Source organism: Musca domestica, unplaced genomic scaffold, assembly GCF_030504385.1.
Source record: "Musca domestica strain aabys unplaced genomic scaffold, Musca_domestica.polishedcontigs.V.1.1 115, whole genome shotgun sequence".
Classification (NCBI taxonomy): domain Eukaryota; kingdom Metazoa; phylum Arthropoda; class Insecta; order Diptera; family Muscidae; genus Musca; species Musca domestica.
In genome coordinates this window covers 1,500,233-1,515,375 of record NW_026712145.1, presented here as the reverse complement: position 1 = coordinate 1,515,375, position 15,143 = coordinate 1,500,233, and the positions used below count along the sequence as shown (strand labels likewise).

At 35.9% G+C, this 15,143-nt stretch overlaps 2 protein-coding genes across 4 annotated transcripts; both read right to left on the bottom strand.

The window, feature by feature from the left end:
* Positions 1-2,127: 2,127 nt before the first annotated feature.
* LOC101889417 (regulator of MON1-CCZ1 complex) lies at positions 2,128-4,946 on the bottom strand. Its single transcript, XM_005184901.4, has 6 exons — positions 4,709-4,946; positions 4,171-4,648; positions 3,713-4,102; positions 3,389-3,647; positions 2,419-3,023; positions 2,128-2,350 (listed from the first exon to the last, which is right to left on the bottom strand). The coding sequence occupies exons 1-6, from the start codon at positions 4,808-4,810 to the stop codon at positions 2,283-2,285; spliced, it is 1,902 nt and encodes a 633-aa protein (XP_005184958.2). The 5' UTR covers positions 4,811-4,946; the 3' UTR covers positions 2,128-2,282.
* A 677-nt stretch (positions 4,947-5,623) lies between these two features.
* Positions 5,624-14,739, bottom strand: LOC101890092 (uncharacterized). 3 transcript variants are annotated; one of them, XM_059132206.1, is made up of 14 exons: positions 14,607-14,739; positions 14,450-14,526; positions 14,243-14,380; positions 13,201-13,330; positions 12,974-13,143; positions 12,705-12,837; positions 12,433-12,644; positions 12,226-12,361; positions 11,807-11,982; positions 11,580-11,724; positions 11,282-11,436; positions 10,039-10,183; positions 9,119-9,821; positions 5,624-6,946 (listed from the first exon to the last, which is right to left on the bottom strand). In XM_059132206.1, exons 3-14 carry the CDS (start codon positions 14,373-14,375, stop codon positions 5,753-5,755), a joined length of 3,432 nt encoding a protein of 1,143 aa, XP_058988189.1. In that variant the 5' UTR covers positions 14,376-14,380; positions 14,450-14,526; positions 14,607-14,739; the 3' UTR covers positions 5,624-5,752. The 3 variants fall into 3 exon arrangements, with proteins under 3 accessions (XP_058988189.1, XP_058988188.1, XP_058988187.1); XM_059132205.1 differs by having other exon boundaries at positions 13,201-13,325; XM_059132204.1 differs by having other exon boundaries at positions 14,450-14,555; positions 14,607-14,738.
* Between the last annotated feature and the right edge of the window lie 404 nt (positions 14,740-15,143).

Sequence of the window (15,143 nt, the reverse complement as noted above, 5' to 3'; positions counted from 1 at the left end):
TGTTATTTGTGTATATATATATCTAGACCTACAAATCTGGAATACTTCCGTGTTTTTCGGGGTGACCAACGGCTTAGGTATCTTCGTGGCTTGGAGGGGACCTGGCTTAGTTTATCTTTTGTTAATCGTTACCCTCCTACCTTGTTAGTCCTCTAAGTGGTTCTACAGGAGGAGAGACAAAAGAGTTCATAGCACAATTAATATCCGTGAGGGTCCAAGAAATGCGGATTCTTCCAGGGCTATAACGAAAACACCGAACTCAAAGGATATTACCCCTTCAAGGGTTCTATTAAAGCACTGGGAACCCAAGGGATACGAACTTTTCAAGGGTTATATCTAACAAACACCGAAAATCCAAGGTATTCGAACTCTTCAAGGGCTTTAGAAAAACACCGGGAACCCAAGTCATATGAACTATTTGAGGCTTGGAGAACCCAAGGGATAAGACTCTTTAAAGGCTTTATCAAAACATCGGGAACACAAGATATACGAACTTTTCAAGGATAACATCTCAAGGGATACGAAGACTTTAAGGGTTATATCTAAAAATACCGACAACACAAGGGATAAGAACTTGAACTCACTTGCACTCCTCTGGAAACAACTCTAGTTTAGTAAAAACTCTTTAATCCGGTATCCCAGATTTTTAACCCGAAAGTCCGGGTTCAAGACCCGGTCTAGACCCGGATCCATTTAATTGACATACAATATAGGTATCGTTATAGCTTATACCTATCCAACAAGTGGTAACATGATGAGGTTATTTATAAGCGGTTCGGAAGTTATAGTCAAATGATCGATATTATGGACCGGAAAAATTAAAGCCGACATTCTTACCTTTCCAGAATGCTACAATTTGTGCTAATACCTTTTTCGGGTCCGATTCATTAAAATTATGTTTTCAATAAAAAAATTTTATTCGTGAAGCCGGCGTTTCATAAACTTTCCACCGATACCTATATTGCCTATATTGAATGCGGGACTTTCGGGTCAAAAATCTGGGGAACCGGGTCCGTCTCCCTAGAAAAAAAAAACCAAGTTTCCCGGAATCAGGGTAAAAATACCTACCACTGGAAAAAGTTGAAAGAGTTTTTACTAAACTACTCTGACTCAACTAGTTTTTAAGAAAAAAACTGATTTTCCTGATCTTTTTTTGGTTATTATATTTATTATATTTATTTATAAAGTTCGGAAGTTATAGTCAAATGATCGATTGGATCGGGATTTAAAAAGAAAATTAAAGCCGACACTCTTATCTTTCCAAAATGCTACAATTTGTGCTAATACCTTTTTCGGGTCCAGAGATATGGGTCTTTCTCCCTGCATAATCCGATTCATTAAAATTATGTTTCCAATAAAAAAAGTTTTATTTCGTGTGGCCGGCGTTTCATAAACTTTCCACCGATACCTATATTGCCTATATCGGATGCGGGACTTTCGGGTCAAAAATCTGTGGTGCCGGATCCGCCCCCTAGAAAAAAACTAGTTTCCCGGAATCAGGGTAAAAATACCTACCACTGGAAAAAGTTGAAAGAGTTTTTACTAAACTAGAGTCAAGCCCTACTCTGACTCAACTAATTTTCAAGAAAAAACCTGATTTCTCTGAAATCATCGCCAACATACTACCCAGCGTCACTTCCAAAGCATGTTGTTGTTGTGTGTTAGTTTTTTTTCTAATATGCAACGCATATTACCGATTCTAATAGCCGATTCTAATACCCAAATTTCTTGTTGCTACTTGTTTTTCTCTAGTTAGCTCAACTACGCATGTTTGTTCTTGTTACTTGTTTTGATCGTCGACGCAATGCATTTTTGTAACGGTAAGTTGTTTTGATGTCATCAAAACACGTAAGCAAAAATGAGGGCCACTCGATCAGGCTGAAACACAAATTTAACGAGGACAGCAAATTATGTTGTCAATTCATAAAACATAAGTATTTCAAAAAAAAAAAAAAAAACACGTTGTTAACAAAAACAACAGCATTTAACATAATCAACTTTGGTGGACACAAAAAATGAGAATAGCGACTTTAGTCATCAAAGTTCTTAAAGGACAATATCGATTTTTTCAAAGATTTCCCATTGTTAAAGCCGAAATTGCTTCAAAAAAAAAAGAAAAGTGCAACGTTATTACGTCTTTAAAATTAGTTGTCAGATTTATTCGTTAAAATTGTATAATGAAAAGCACCTTTTGCTGTATAATAGAGGTTTACAAAAATATATATATAATTTAGATTAATACACACACAGATACACATACATTTATATATGATTTCCTCCCCTCATGGAGTTGGTGTTGCACAATTATATAGGCTATTATAAAGTTGGACAAACTCATAACACTGTTCACCTACAAAAAACAAAGGAATTAAAATCAAACAATATCTTAAATGAACAAATAAAAACGAAACTACTTACTTTTCAAAAAATCCGTACTACCATGCTTTTTCACATTACGCAGTTGGAAAAACTTATAAACATTAAAAAATGTGATGTCATTTTTGGTCTTTAGGGCAGCTTCTAGAAATTTCCTAGCCGATATACGTTCCGTTTCCGTTGTGTTAATGGCCAAACGTAGCGCATCAATCACCTTGCCTTGACCCAGCAAGACTTCAATTGCAATTTCATAGGCTTTGATTTTATTCAACATATCTAAGGCAACTTGCGACACAGCACAATCTTCATTGGAATGTGACAAGAGATAGCAGGCAATAGCTTTCGATTCCATCAACAGGGAATATTCCACGAGACGGCGTAAAGTGTCAAAACTTTTATTACGTATTAGTTCATTGATGATCATTTTGCTTAGGTCTTCCTGGGCGGCAATATTGTGTTGACACAGTGATTGTAGATAGAGCAGAAGAATAGTTTCACATTGTGGCTTTTCGGCAATCGATTGGAAGACCTGGCTATGCATGTCGCATTGTTCGATTAATACTTTGGGTGGTGCAGGAAGTTTGGGTGTTGTCTTTACATTTGAAGGTTGTGCCGTTTGATTTTGCAATTCCAATTGAACCCAGGAGCTAAGGGGGAGGGAACGATGAAAGATATTTAATAAAGTGGTGAAATAAATATTTCTAGGTGAATTTTTAAAAATCGTTTTGGATGGATTATTTTATAAGGTAATGGGGATTTTCTTTAAATATTATTTTATTCGAGATGATTTTTTTTTTTTGAAGATTATTTAATGAATGTTTTTGACGGATGATTGAAGATACAATTCGAGGACCCTAGAGCTAAGAGGGAGGGAAAACGAAAGATATTTAATAATGTATTGAAATAAATATTTCAAGGAAAATTTTTAGGAATTAATTTAGGAAAATATTTGAATCTTTTTTGTACGTCTATTAAATTTACGGAAATTGTTAAAGAGCTTCTCACAACTTACGCATAAACCTTATTGATCTTATTGAAAATTGTCTCCAATACGGGTAAAAATGAGCCATTATATTGGTCATTGACCAGAGTGCGAATGACCCGCAACAAAGCCGCCTTGCCATTGTTACGCTGCAAAAGGAACTCGGTCAGCCTTATACGATCCGATATTAAAGTACACAATGATTCAATGTCCAAATGCAGATACCACATGCAGCCCAATTTGGCATCAATAACAATGTTCGGCTGGAATAAAACCCAATTTGTAGAGTCTGAAAACGTAAAAAGCATTGTTATGCCAAAGACCATAAAATCTCCATCAAAAAAAAAAACTTACACAATTCACATTGTAAAATTTGGCCATCTGGCAGCAGGCTAGGTAATTTCAAAGCAAATGGTCTTATGGAACGTCCAGCTGTTATCGGTTTGTGATACGTAACATCATTTGTAACTTCACCACTTAATGATATATCGAATAGCAAAGATGTGGCCGATGCCTGGTGATGGACCACAATGAGATTGTCAACAGTGTTTATGGCAAAGCGGCCAACTAAACCGAGGCGTAAGACATGACATTTACGTGGTGCCAGACCGGGCCCGTTGAGCAGATATACCTCCACTTCAATCATGCCGGCACTACTAGGTTGGAGTATCAAGACAGCCATGACACCATAAATTTGTCCCAAAGTCACTTTACTTTCTTGTATTTCACGGCTACCACTGCCCACTAAAAAATTTGAAAAAAAAAAAAATAAGTCAAAGACTTAGCAAATAAACGATATCCAAACTACTTACAATCCAATTTCGGCAGCTTTGTAATGGATTTTTGTTTTATCAGCACTGGAATCAATGAGTTTTGACTATCTGTCGTACACAGTACGGCAATATTGGCTTCCGAACACCAGGCAAACCATTTGATGCTTAAATTCATTGATTTAATCGATTTAACTTGGCCCTTTTCCGGTATAACCGTAAATATTTCCACCCCTGAATTCGAAATCAAGGCACACTCTCGATTGTGTACCCACACAAAGCCATATACCAAGGCTTTCACTTGGTGTACGATAATATTTTGTAACTGTGGCTGATCTCCTTGAAAATATATAAATTCCACTGAGTTTTCACGTCTCTGTACGGCTAAAATTTGATTGTCGGGAGAGAATTTAATGGAGCGTATTGCTCCACGATCGGTCATGCAAAATGAAATAACCTTGTCCTCTGTGGGGCCCTTGACCACAACACCCGTGGCTCCTCCCGAGCGCACAGCGAAAATCTAGGCAAGAAGTTATTCCTTGAGGAAGTCTATCTTCTTATTGTTGTTGTTGTTGCTTACCTGTTTATTGGAATCGTCGAAGAATACATTGGTCAATTGGCTAACAGCATCAAAACGTATTGGATTCTTCGAAAGTTCTATATAATGGACCGAGTGTTCCATTGTTGAGTTTCCTCTACAGGTCTAATCCAGTTAGTCGCCAAATCAATGCAAAGTCGACTCAGGCGAACATACGTTTAAAAGGAACCGATGAATAAAGTTGAAAGCAAAGCAAACTTTGAAATGTTTAGAATGAGAGACAAAGGAAAATTACGAAAATGTTTACAAATCAATCAGCTGTGGCAAATAATAGGATGGTTCACATTGCTCGTCATAAAAATCTCTCACTTGTTCTTCTCCCAACTAATCACTGAAAAATGATAGCCCAAAATATGTTTGCACGGTAATAGGGTGTCTCACATTCCTTGATTTAAATAATTGAATTGCCGTTATTAATGCAAATTTATCTATTTGAGCAGCTTACAATAAGAAAATCACTTCGGTATAGCGTTTCTGTGCTGGGAAGCACACTTGCGATTGTAGCAGCTACTATTAGCCCATAAAATGTAATCCAATGAACCTCCAAGGAGACACAAACGGAGTTTTTAGATTGATTTATTTAATAATGTGGGGCCAACTTTTTAAGACCAAGTCCAAGCTTTCTATCGAGCTTAGAACGACAGATCCAATCAACTAAGAAAATTGTCCTCCCATCGAATTATAAATTAATAGTTGCATATCGATCGTTTGCTCTTCTGATGTGGTCCTGATTTGGAGGACCGGGGTTGCCCTTGATTCACTGCCGAAATGCTAGCGAGCGTACATCAGTTGTGAAAATTCTCGAACTTTTGCAGGCCTCCATATGTCTGATAGACCTGAGAAAGATATACTTTCAAAGAATTTGTAAGGTTTCATGTTATTATGGAAAACACAAGATTGTTGGTTGTGACAAAATTTTGGTTTTTAATATTTATTTACAGTCTTTTCCTTTGACTAACATTATTTAACTTTATCGGTTAAGGAATTAATAAACATTTTTCAAGAATGCATAAACACTTTTTCACTTTATTCAATTTCCTCAAGTAAATACTCCACATAGTTTTCATCTTCTTCAATAAGATACTCCACATCTTCGACCATATCAGCCATCAACAAATCATCATCCGCATAGCTAACATCATTTGTCTCCACAATTATTGGTGTGTCATTGCTCACATCATCCCTGATGGTGGTAACCTTATCTGTAGCCTCCACATCTTCCGACTTATCTTTAGCTTTGTGATATGAATGTCTCTGTTCTTTAAGAGTAGAATCATTATCTTCTTTATGACATGTCTCTTTGTGTTTCTTTACAGATTTCCTCCAAACAAATTGTTTACCACATATATCGCATTCGAATGGCCTTTCTTCGCCCGTATGCGATTGATTCTTGTGTCTTTTTAAGGCGGTTTTCCATTTGAATATCTGGTCACATTCATCACACGGATAACCTATGACACCTTTATGTGACAACTCATGATGTTTCCTACTTAGGTCTGAAGTAAATTGTGCATCACATCTACGACATGGATACTCTTCTGGCTGTTTATGGACTTTTCGAATATGTAATCTACGATATGCTGAACTTTTGCATACCATTGGACAATGAGGACAGGGATATTTACGGGCAAATGTATGAATATTCATGTGACGATTTAATTCACCGGCTGTGTACTTGCCTTGCCCACAATATTGGCATATGTGATTCTTTATGCCGCTGTGGCGTCTTTTGTGAATCCTGTAGAGTGACAAGGTCTTGAATTTTGCCTTGCAGCCTGGCTCATCGCATACATATGGCCATAGAGAGTCGTCTTTGTGTATATAACGATGGGCTTTCAGTTGAATGGCATTTTCATAAGTTTTACCGCATTTTTCACAAGCATATACGGGTTTCTCCTTTTCACATTTGTGCGCCGACATTTTGTGTTGATTTAGATTATAATGAGTGTTGTAGACTTTCTCACAATCGCCCACGTTACACTTGAAGCTGTGCTCATTCTTATGATCGTCCAGATGCATTTGCAACCGTTCGATTGTGGCAAACGAACGAAGACATTTTTCATAGGTACAGCGGTAGTCTTGAGCCATGGAAAATCTATGCTGTCTTCGGTGGGCTTGCAGTCGAAAATATAGTGTGAAAACTTTTGAACATAGATCACATTTATAGGGTGGTTTACGCGTCGAATAACTGTTGGTGGGGGTCGAAGTATTCGCAGTGGTCTGAAAAAATTAAAATGGAGATTATAAGAAACAAAAAATGAGTTAAAATTGCCTCGGCTATAATTTTTATCCTCTCCACGATGAAACTAGACTAGCTAGAAATGAAAATATTTTAAAGAAAAACTTTTAACCACCGGTATAACCATAATTTAATTTTTTTAATAAGAGCTACTCTGGAATTTTTGCAGCAATAAATAAGTCCAATAGGTTCCTTTATGATCTCCATGGGTAAATAGTGTAGAATAAAACAACAAATTTGATTAATAACAAGTAAAATAGTATTGTCGGTTTTGCCGTAAGATTTATACCCACAGCTTTGACGCTTCAAACTGCTGAAGCTTTAATGGGGAGATTCCGAAACAGTTGGCCAATATTGACCAATTCGTATATGACCTAAGACCAATAAAAATATTACAACGTGTCAAATTTGGACTATATCGACTACTTCCTATACTTTATGAGTTTTTGGAAAATGTGGAAATATACATGGGTTGGCAGATATACATCATATTCACATCAGATCTTGAGTTAACAAAAATATTTGGATGTGTGAAATTCGGAGAGAGTTGGATTTTTATTTCAGATTCTTTGAGCGTTTTGTTTTTCAAAATCTTGACCTGTATGTGGAAAGGAAACAAAGAAATGATCCGATCTTTACAGATCTTGTGCTGATGGAAATATTGATATGTATCAGGACTGAATGGAATCGGATGTTAATTTCCCGTTTTATGAGCTTCATGAGTACTCAAAATGTTGACCGTTTGTGGGGGTGGTACCAGAAGGAATGGACCGATCTCTACCATCTTTATAACAGATCTTGTGTTGATGGAAATATTGACATGTGCTAAGTCTAAATGGAATCGAATGTTAATTTCGTGCTTTATGGAGCTTCACGCATATTCAAAATTTTGACCCTTTGTGGGGAAGGTACCAAAAAGAGTTTACCGATATATTCCAATTTCACAATAAATAAAAATATTGCGAAGTGTGTAATTTCTAGAGAACCGGGTGCTTATTTCGGATTGTATGATTTTATTATTATTATTTAAAACTTTGACCCTTTGGGGGGAGGTATCAGAAGGAATGGTCCGATTTCCACCATCTTTATGACAGCTATTGTGATTATGAGATGTGCCAAGTGTGAATGGAATCGAATATTAAATTTGTGTTTTATGAGCTTCATGATTATTCAAAATTTTGACCCTTTGTGGGGCAGGTAACAGAAGGAGTGGACCGATATATTTCATCTTCACATCAGACCTTGGGTTAATAAAAATATTGAGATGTGTGTAATTTGAAGGAAATCTGAAACTTAAATCGCATTTTATAAGAGTTATAATTATTCAAAATGTTGACCTTTTGTGGGGGAGATACATGAAGAAGTGAACGGATATTTTCCATTTTCGCACATGATCTAGCACTGATGCAAATATTAGGATTTGCAAAGTTGGAGCAAAATCGGATTATTCTTTCTCTTTCTGTGCAGTAAATTAATTTCTTTGAAAATGTTAACATTTTGTGGGGGGAGGTACCAGAGGTAAATTTGATAATAATAATACGAGGTTCCAAGTTTGGATCTGATCGGATACTCCCATCGAGAGTTTTCGCGCGCAGCAGGCAGACAGACAGATGGACGGACGAATATCGCTAGATCGACTCCAAATGTCCTGAAACGGATTTGGTCCAAAGAGACCTACGTTTTAAAACCGTTATTTCGATGAGGCACGTTTTGGCTGTATCAAATGATGTATACCCTGTCTAGCTGATGGTATAAAAATATTAATCTAAATAGTCGTGGAAATAATGAAATGTGAAGACAGAGCCGCTTCAATCCTAAGTTCGAGGACAATTTAAAGCACCCTTCAAATCACTCTAAATGTGAGTCTAAACCTCCTACCTCTGGAGAAAGGATAATGAAAGGAAGAAAGGATATTTTTTCCAAAAGATCATTAAAGGAAACGACGACCATGTCGATGATTATATTTGTACCACCTCAACTTTCACGTCGATAATCAATAGACCCTCAAATATACATAACTTGTTTTCTCTACAATAAATAATTTTTATCAAATTCATCTTCGTCTATCCTCCTTTTCACTATCCTGCCTCCTATCATTCACACGAGTCTAGGATGAACACAATGTAAATGAAATCTGCGATCGCCGAACTTACCGTCTTCGTTGACGTTTGTCTATATTGGTGGTTATCATCCTCCTTCGTTTGAGCTTTTTCACATGACAAATTGTTTTCTATGGCTAGGGGATCTGTGATTTTATATTCATCCAATTCAATTTTAATTCTAGGATGTTCATCATCGTCATTGCTCTCGACACCATCTTTATTGTCAAAACGTGAGCAATAGTTCACATTCTCCATACTATCTTCAACTTCGTATATTTCACATTTTACTTGATGCAAGAGTCCTTCGTTATCTGCAAACTTTTCGTCTGTGCTGAAATCCATACTGTTGTTGTCATTATCCCTATCCATAGAATCACCAAAATTATTATTCGTAGCACTCATTTGCTTTGTATTTTTCACCAAATCATTAAACTTTTCCAGCGAATTTTTACACATCAACTTGAATTGACAGAAATCAAGAATTTTGTTATAACATTTTTCACAAATCGATTGGGGATATTCATCAGCGGATTGAATGTTTTGATTGAGACACATTCTTAACATTTCGATGAGATCGACTGTTTCGAAAATATCATAACTTGTGGCGTTATTTATTGAAGTTCCATCCTCTTTTCGAATTTGTTGCACACATGTCCGGCAATACATTTCACGTTGACTTATTTTTTTTGTTGATGGTGGTGTTGGTTGTGGTGATGGAGATGCTGGTTCTCGGGCGAAACTGTAGTCCACCTTTCTGCAAGAAACAGAGTTGATATTTCAGGGATGCTGATATAATTTGGTTCTGACTAAACTGATCTATTCTATAAGACTTCGGTTAAGCTTAAAGGGCCTTTTGAATTATTTTTTTTCTATTTATTTTTATTATTTTTTTTTCTTTTGATCGCACCAAATATAGGAACCTTTAAGCACCAACCAAACTTCCTTTCATTTTCAAGTTAAGCGCCACTTACCTTTGTGGTACAGTGTATAGCGTTACAAACAACATATTTTCCATGTGCTTCCAAACAGATATGTAATTTCTATCCTGCAATTTTTTCCAGTGTTCCTTCAGGGCAACATCTCTTAAGGATTTCCAACGACGTTTGCATTGCTCCGCTAAAAAAAAATATATATATATATATATATGTCGTACATACAAATTTTAAACCAGTAAGGAAAGGTCAAAAGTCTGGCGGGGCCGACTATATGATACCCTACATGACTATGCGGATTTAGTAGAGATCCCGCAACAAAAAAGATCAAATTGGAAATTTATGTGAAGTAGAACATACCGACTATGAACCAAATAACATTGCTATAGTGCATGATATGACTTCGATAAAGAATATATTAAAAGAGCCAAAGAGTTGCTTCGCTTGGCCAAAAGTGGTGAACTGCCGAATTTGGTTTTCTCTGATGAGAAAACATTCGTTGTCCAGCAGTTTGTAAACAAACAAAGTGATCGTGTTTACTTGCCAAAGAGGTCAGCTGAAAATGTGCACATTCGGTTGGCCACCAGAACTCAAACGTCGGCCATATTGATGTCGCTCTCCGCTCGTATTAATCGATTGTGGCATCGGAATAAATACCGAAGAATTATAGCGAAAATATTCTGGAGGGTGGGGCACGCAAACATTTTGGCCGCAGACCTTGGACATTCCAACAGGACAGCACCATCGCACTCAGCAATAGCCACCCAAGAATGGTAACAAAATTGGGGCAGCGTGTGACGGTTTCATTGTCCGTTTGAAGGCCATAATTCGTGCCAAAGGTGACCAATTCGTACAAATCTTATCTTATTCTAAAATTTTATGCTATTTCCGACATTTTTTCTTAAACACCAAATCCCATGAAACATATATATGGGAGCTATACCTGAACCGATTTTCACTAAACTTGATGTACTTGCTTCTAGACTGAATTCGGTTTAATGTGCCAAAATTCAGGTCATTTGGACTGATATTGGGCATTTGGTGCACAATTAACCCGAACTCGGTTGAATTATCACCAATTTCAATAAGGCTCGTCCTTGGGCCAAACAAATGTTGTTTAAAAATTTCATCTCAATCGGATAATAAATGCGACCTGCATTTTGTTCACAAGGATACATGGACGGATGGACAGACGGACTGACATGCATAAATCTATCCCGCTTTCTTCTCCATGTTACTAACTACTATTTGGTGAAGGGTATAAAAACTAATACCAACATACCAGATGCTCCCACCACTGTTGCAATACGAGTCCAAGTTCTTTGCCTCAGTTCCTTATTGCGTCCATCCAGATGGTCCCTATTATACATGTACTCATATTTTCGAACTTCGCTTATTAATTTGTTTTCGAACGTTCGTTCGAGTTTTTCTTCATCGCTGGAGAAGTAAAAAAGAGAAATTTAATAGTTTTGCAATTTTTTTTTTTGATATCGCAAAGAAAAAGTCGGTTGTTGTAGTAAAAACCTTTATATTCTTGCAGTTCATGAACAGCGGAAATATGTACATTTCTCGAGTTTTACCTTTTCACAGTATCAAGATAATTTAAGAGAAACCGCATATCATTGTAGTATTTCCATGAAGATTCATCACCTATCGATACGACTCTAAAATATTCTTTGACAAAACGGTCTCGCAATGATTTCCAACGACCCCGGCATCTTTCTTCTGCAATGAGATATTAAAAAAAAAGCGGATACAATTTATAACAATTGGCCAAAATTCTTTCAAACTTATTTCAAAGAAATACCTGTATTTTGAGCACAAACTGCAATTTGACACCAAACTTGATCTTTTACCTCTCGATTGTGATAATACAGATTGCTTCGGTCATATATACAGGGATATTTTTTAACCTCTTCGATTAAGATGTATTCAAATGGCTCTCTGTTTGGGTCAAAATCCGCACTTGTCATCTTCATTTCACTATTTAAACAATGGGTATATTTTTATTGTAATTTGTAATGGAAAGGTTCAGAAAATTCTTGAGATCTTTGAGATTCATAAACATAAAATTTGTGAAAGGAATATCAGAATTTTTTTTTAATTTCTGCATCAGAATATTGGTTATTAAAAGGTTGAGATACGTTAAAAAGGTGTTTAATATATAAGTAAACAAAAGGTAGCCAACAAATAAACACACAAATTTATCACTACTTATTTCCTTACTATTCACTGATATATTTCCTTAAAAATTCCATCATATTGGCATATTTCCATGGACACTTTTCGGGATCCTTGTTTTTCTTAATGTATATAATAAAACGTTCTCTAAATGATCTCCATCGTATCTGGCATTTCTCAACTATACCAAAATATATTAGAAAAAATTAAATTAGCCTAAATGTCAGTTAAATCTCATGCTCCGCACTTTACCTGATTCACACAATTCGTTTGCAATTTTTGACCACGCCTGATCCTTAAGTTCTTTGGAATTGTAATCAATATGATTGTGATCAAATAAAATGCTATATTTTTTCACACATTTTATTAATAATTCATTAAAATCTTCTCCTCCCTGATTACAAATAACCATTGTCTTTGGTTTATTTGAGGTAGCTGGAATTATTATAGGTGTACTAGGAGGTCTACAAATAAAAGTTTGTAATCATTAAATGTTGATGATATATGAACGAAAGTATACTCACGACTCTGTATTCAAAAAGTCAACCATAAATAACATTCCCGTATAGTAGGGCTTCCACATAGTTCTGTCTTCGTTCTTATAGGCTGTCTTGAATTGTTCACATAACGATTTCCAGTGCATGCGACATTCCTCGGCTACAATTTTTTTGCATGAAATCAAATCATGATAAAATTACTTATTGCTTATTTAAATATTATGTTTGTGTAGTACATTATTTAAATTATTCTAAATTTTATGTAAGCTAAATTTAATTGAAAACTAAAATCTTACCTTGACTTTCTACAGCCCTGGCAATTCTTAGCCAAGCCTCATCTTTTAATTTTTCATTATCATAGTCACGATGATCCGTATCGTAAAGGAATCTATATCGTTGAACTTCCTCTATTATGGCAAGCAAGAGATCTCCTGAATCGGCTTTGTTTTCAATATCAACAATTTCACTACAAGGACAAATCTCTGGAATTTAATTTAAACACGATAAGCTATTTGGCACGTACCCAGTGGAAAGAAGATATTCTTTCAAAAACGACATTGCATTAAAATATTTCCAACTCGAGTTGGGTGCCGTCTTAAGATCCTTAACATAACGTTCACGTAATGTCTTCCATCGTAAGCGACAGTGCTGGACTTAATAAAGGAAAGGCAAATGATTTAAATAACGTATGGTATAATATTGTAGTATTTACTCGGAAATTAGAACGAGGAAGATATATGACAAGTAAAATAAAAAATAAAATAATAATAAATACAAGAAAATATGTAAAACCATCCAAGGAATACGAAATATACGAAATATTAAATTAAAGCTGATTTGGTGGGAAATTAGGGGGTAAACCTCAAAAATATCGAATAATAATAGGAACCGTTAGAATCGGGTTTTATGCAAATGTTTGCTTCATAAATCGGGACTCGGATCCACTTACCCGATATAGACAGTATAGGAATCGTTTATGCAAATACCTATCCAACCTATCCAACAAGTGGTCACATGATGGGTTAAATTTTAAGCGGCTCGGAAGTTATTGTCAAATTATCGATTTTCGGACCCTGATTTTTTATAAAACCCCCCAAAAAGTAAAAAAAGACTCATTATAGGGGACCCGATAAAGGTATTAGCACAAATTTTAGCATTATGGAAAGGTAAGAGTGTCCGCTATAATTTGGCATCAATTTAGTTTACCCCAATAATGGGCCCTTTTTTGATTTTCTGGGGTTTTAATAAAAATCCGGGTCCAAAATATCTATAATTTGACTATAACTTCCGAACCGCTTATTAATAAACGATACCTATAGTGTCTTAATCGGTAAGTGGATCAGGGTCAAAAATCTGTGGTCCCCCAAGAAAAAAAAATCCCGAAATCAGGGTAAAAATACCTACATCTAGAAAAAATCGAAGAGTTTTTACTAAAGTTGTTCCTTTGAAACATTGATCAAATTCTTTGAAAGGTTAAACTTCAGTCAAACCAGGTCTTATCACTTCCGCAAAGTATCCCTGTCCACTATTTTATTTCATGTCCTTTATGACCCTTCCAAACTTACCCGATTTTCCAAGATTGGTGGCGATTTCACGCCAAGCTTTAAGCTTGCGGCGTTTGTTGCGATAATTAACATTGTTTTTGTTGTATATAAATGGTCGTCTTTCAATTTCGGCAAGCAATTGAAATTCAAACATTTTCTCTGCGGAATTAAAAAAGAGGCATGATGCGAATTATGTTTCCCCTTGCATTTAGGTGTGTAAAAACTTACCTGTAGTTTCGATCAAATTGAAAGCCTTGTTTCTTCTTGTCTCTGATGTTCCAGTTATTTCAAAGGCTTCGTTTACCCTAAAAACACATAGAAATCAAAATCAATTCTATGAATCTTATGAAATGAAATACTTTTCCTTCAATGTTCAATATTTTACCACTTGTTTGGACGTGCTTTGCTCGCATTGAAACGCGTTCCGCTTTGCCTATTAGCATGCCTCACACAAAACTTCAAAGTCAGACCGAAAACAGAATAAACGTGTGGGCATTGTTTCACATAGATGCCAAAGCATTGGCATCACAGTGACAACGCTTGGCGTCGTGGCATTGCTTCTTATTGATGACAAATTATAAGAGACAGCGACGTCATAAATCGTGCACGCCCCTGACATTCTTTTTCAATAATGCAAAAACACTAACAAACAAACAAATTACCGTGTCTTTGTTAAAAACATGATATCTAAAATCGTGTATTAGTTGTCACAATGAAAATATTTACCTGTGTGCCGCCAACCTCCAGATGGTTTCAAAAACTAATAAAATGATGGTATTTAATATACTTTTTTTTTGAAACAAATAGTGTGTACTCTACTTAGTTTTCGATTGGTGCTGTCGCCGGTAATGCTGGCACCGTTTGACTTTGTTATTTAGTAGTCAGCTGATAAATGTTGTCGACCGTTTTGTTTTGATTCCAT

Excerpts from the sequence above, each read along its gene's own strand:
- LOC101889417 (XM_005184901.4), bottom strand. The coding sequence starts at position 4,810 with ATGGAACACTCGGTCCATTATATAGAACTTTCGAAGAATCCAATACGT. Across the intron at positions 4,649-4,708 it reads TCGACGATTCCAATAAACAG|ATTTTCGCTGTGCGCTCGGG; the intron begins GTAAGCAACAAC and ends CTTCTTGCCTAG. Across the intron at positions 4,103-4,170 it reads AAAGCTGCCGAAATTGGATT|TGGGCAGTGGTAGCCGTGAA; the intron begins GTAAGTAGTTTG and ends CAAATTTTTTAG.
- LOC101890092 (XM_059132206.1), bottom strand. The coding sequence starts at position 14,375 with ATGTTTGAATTTCAATTGCTTGCCGAAATTGAAAGACGACCATTTATA. Across the intron at positions 13,331-14,242 it reads CACCAATCTTGGAAAATCGG|TCCAGCACTGTCGCTTACGA; the intron begins GTAAGTTTGGAA and ends TCCTTTATTAAG. Across the intron at positions 12,645-12,704 it reads GACTTTTTGAATACAGAGTC|ACCTCCTAGTACACCTATAA; the intron begins GTGAGTATACTT and ends TTTTATTTGTAG.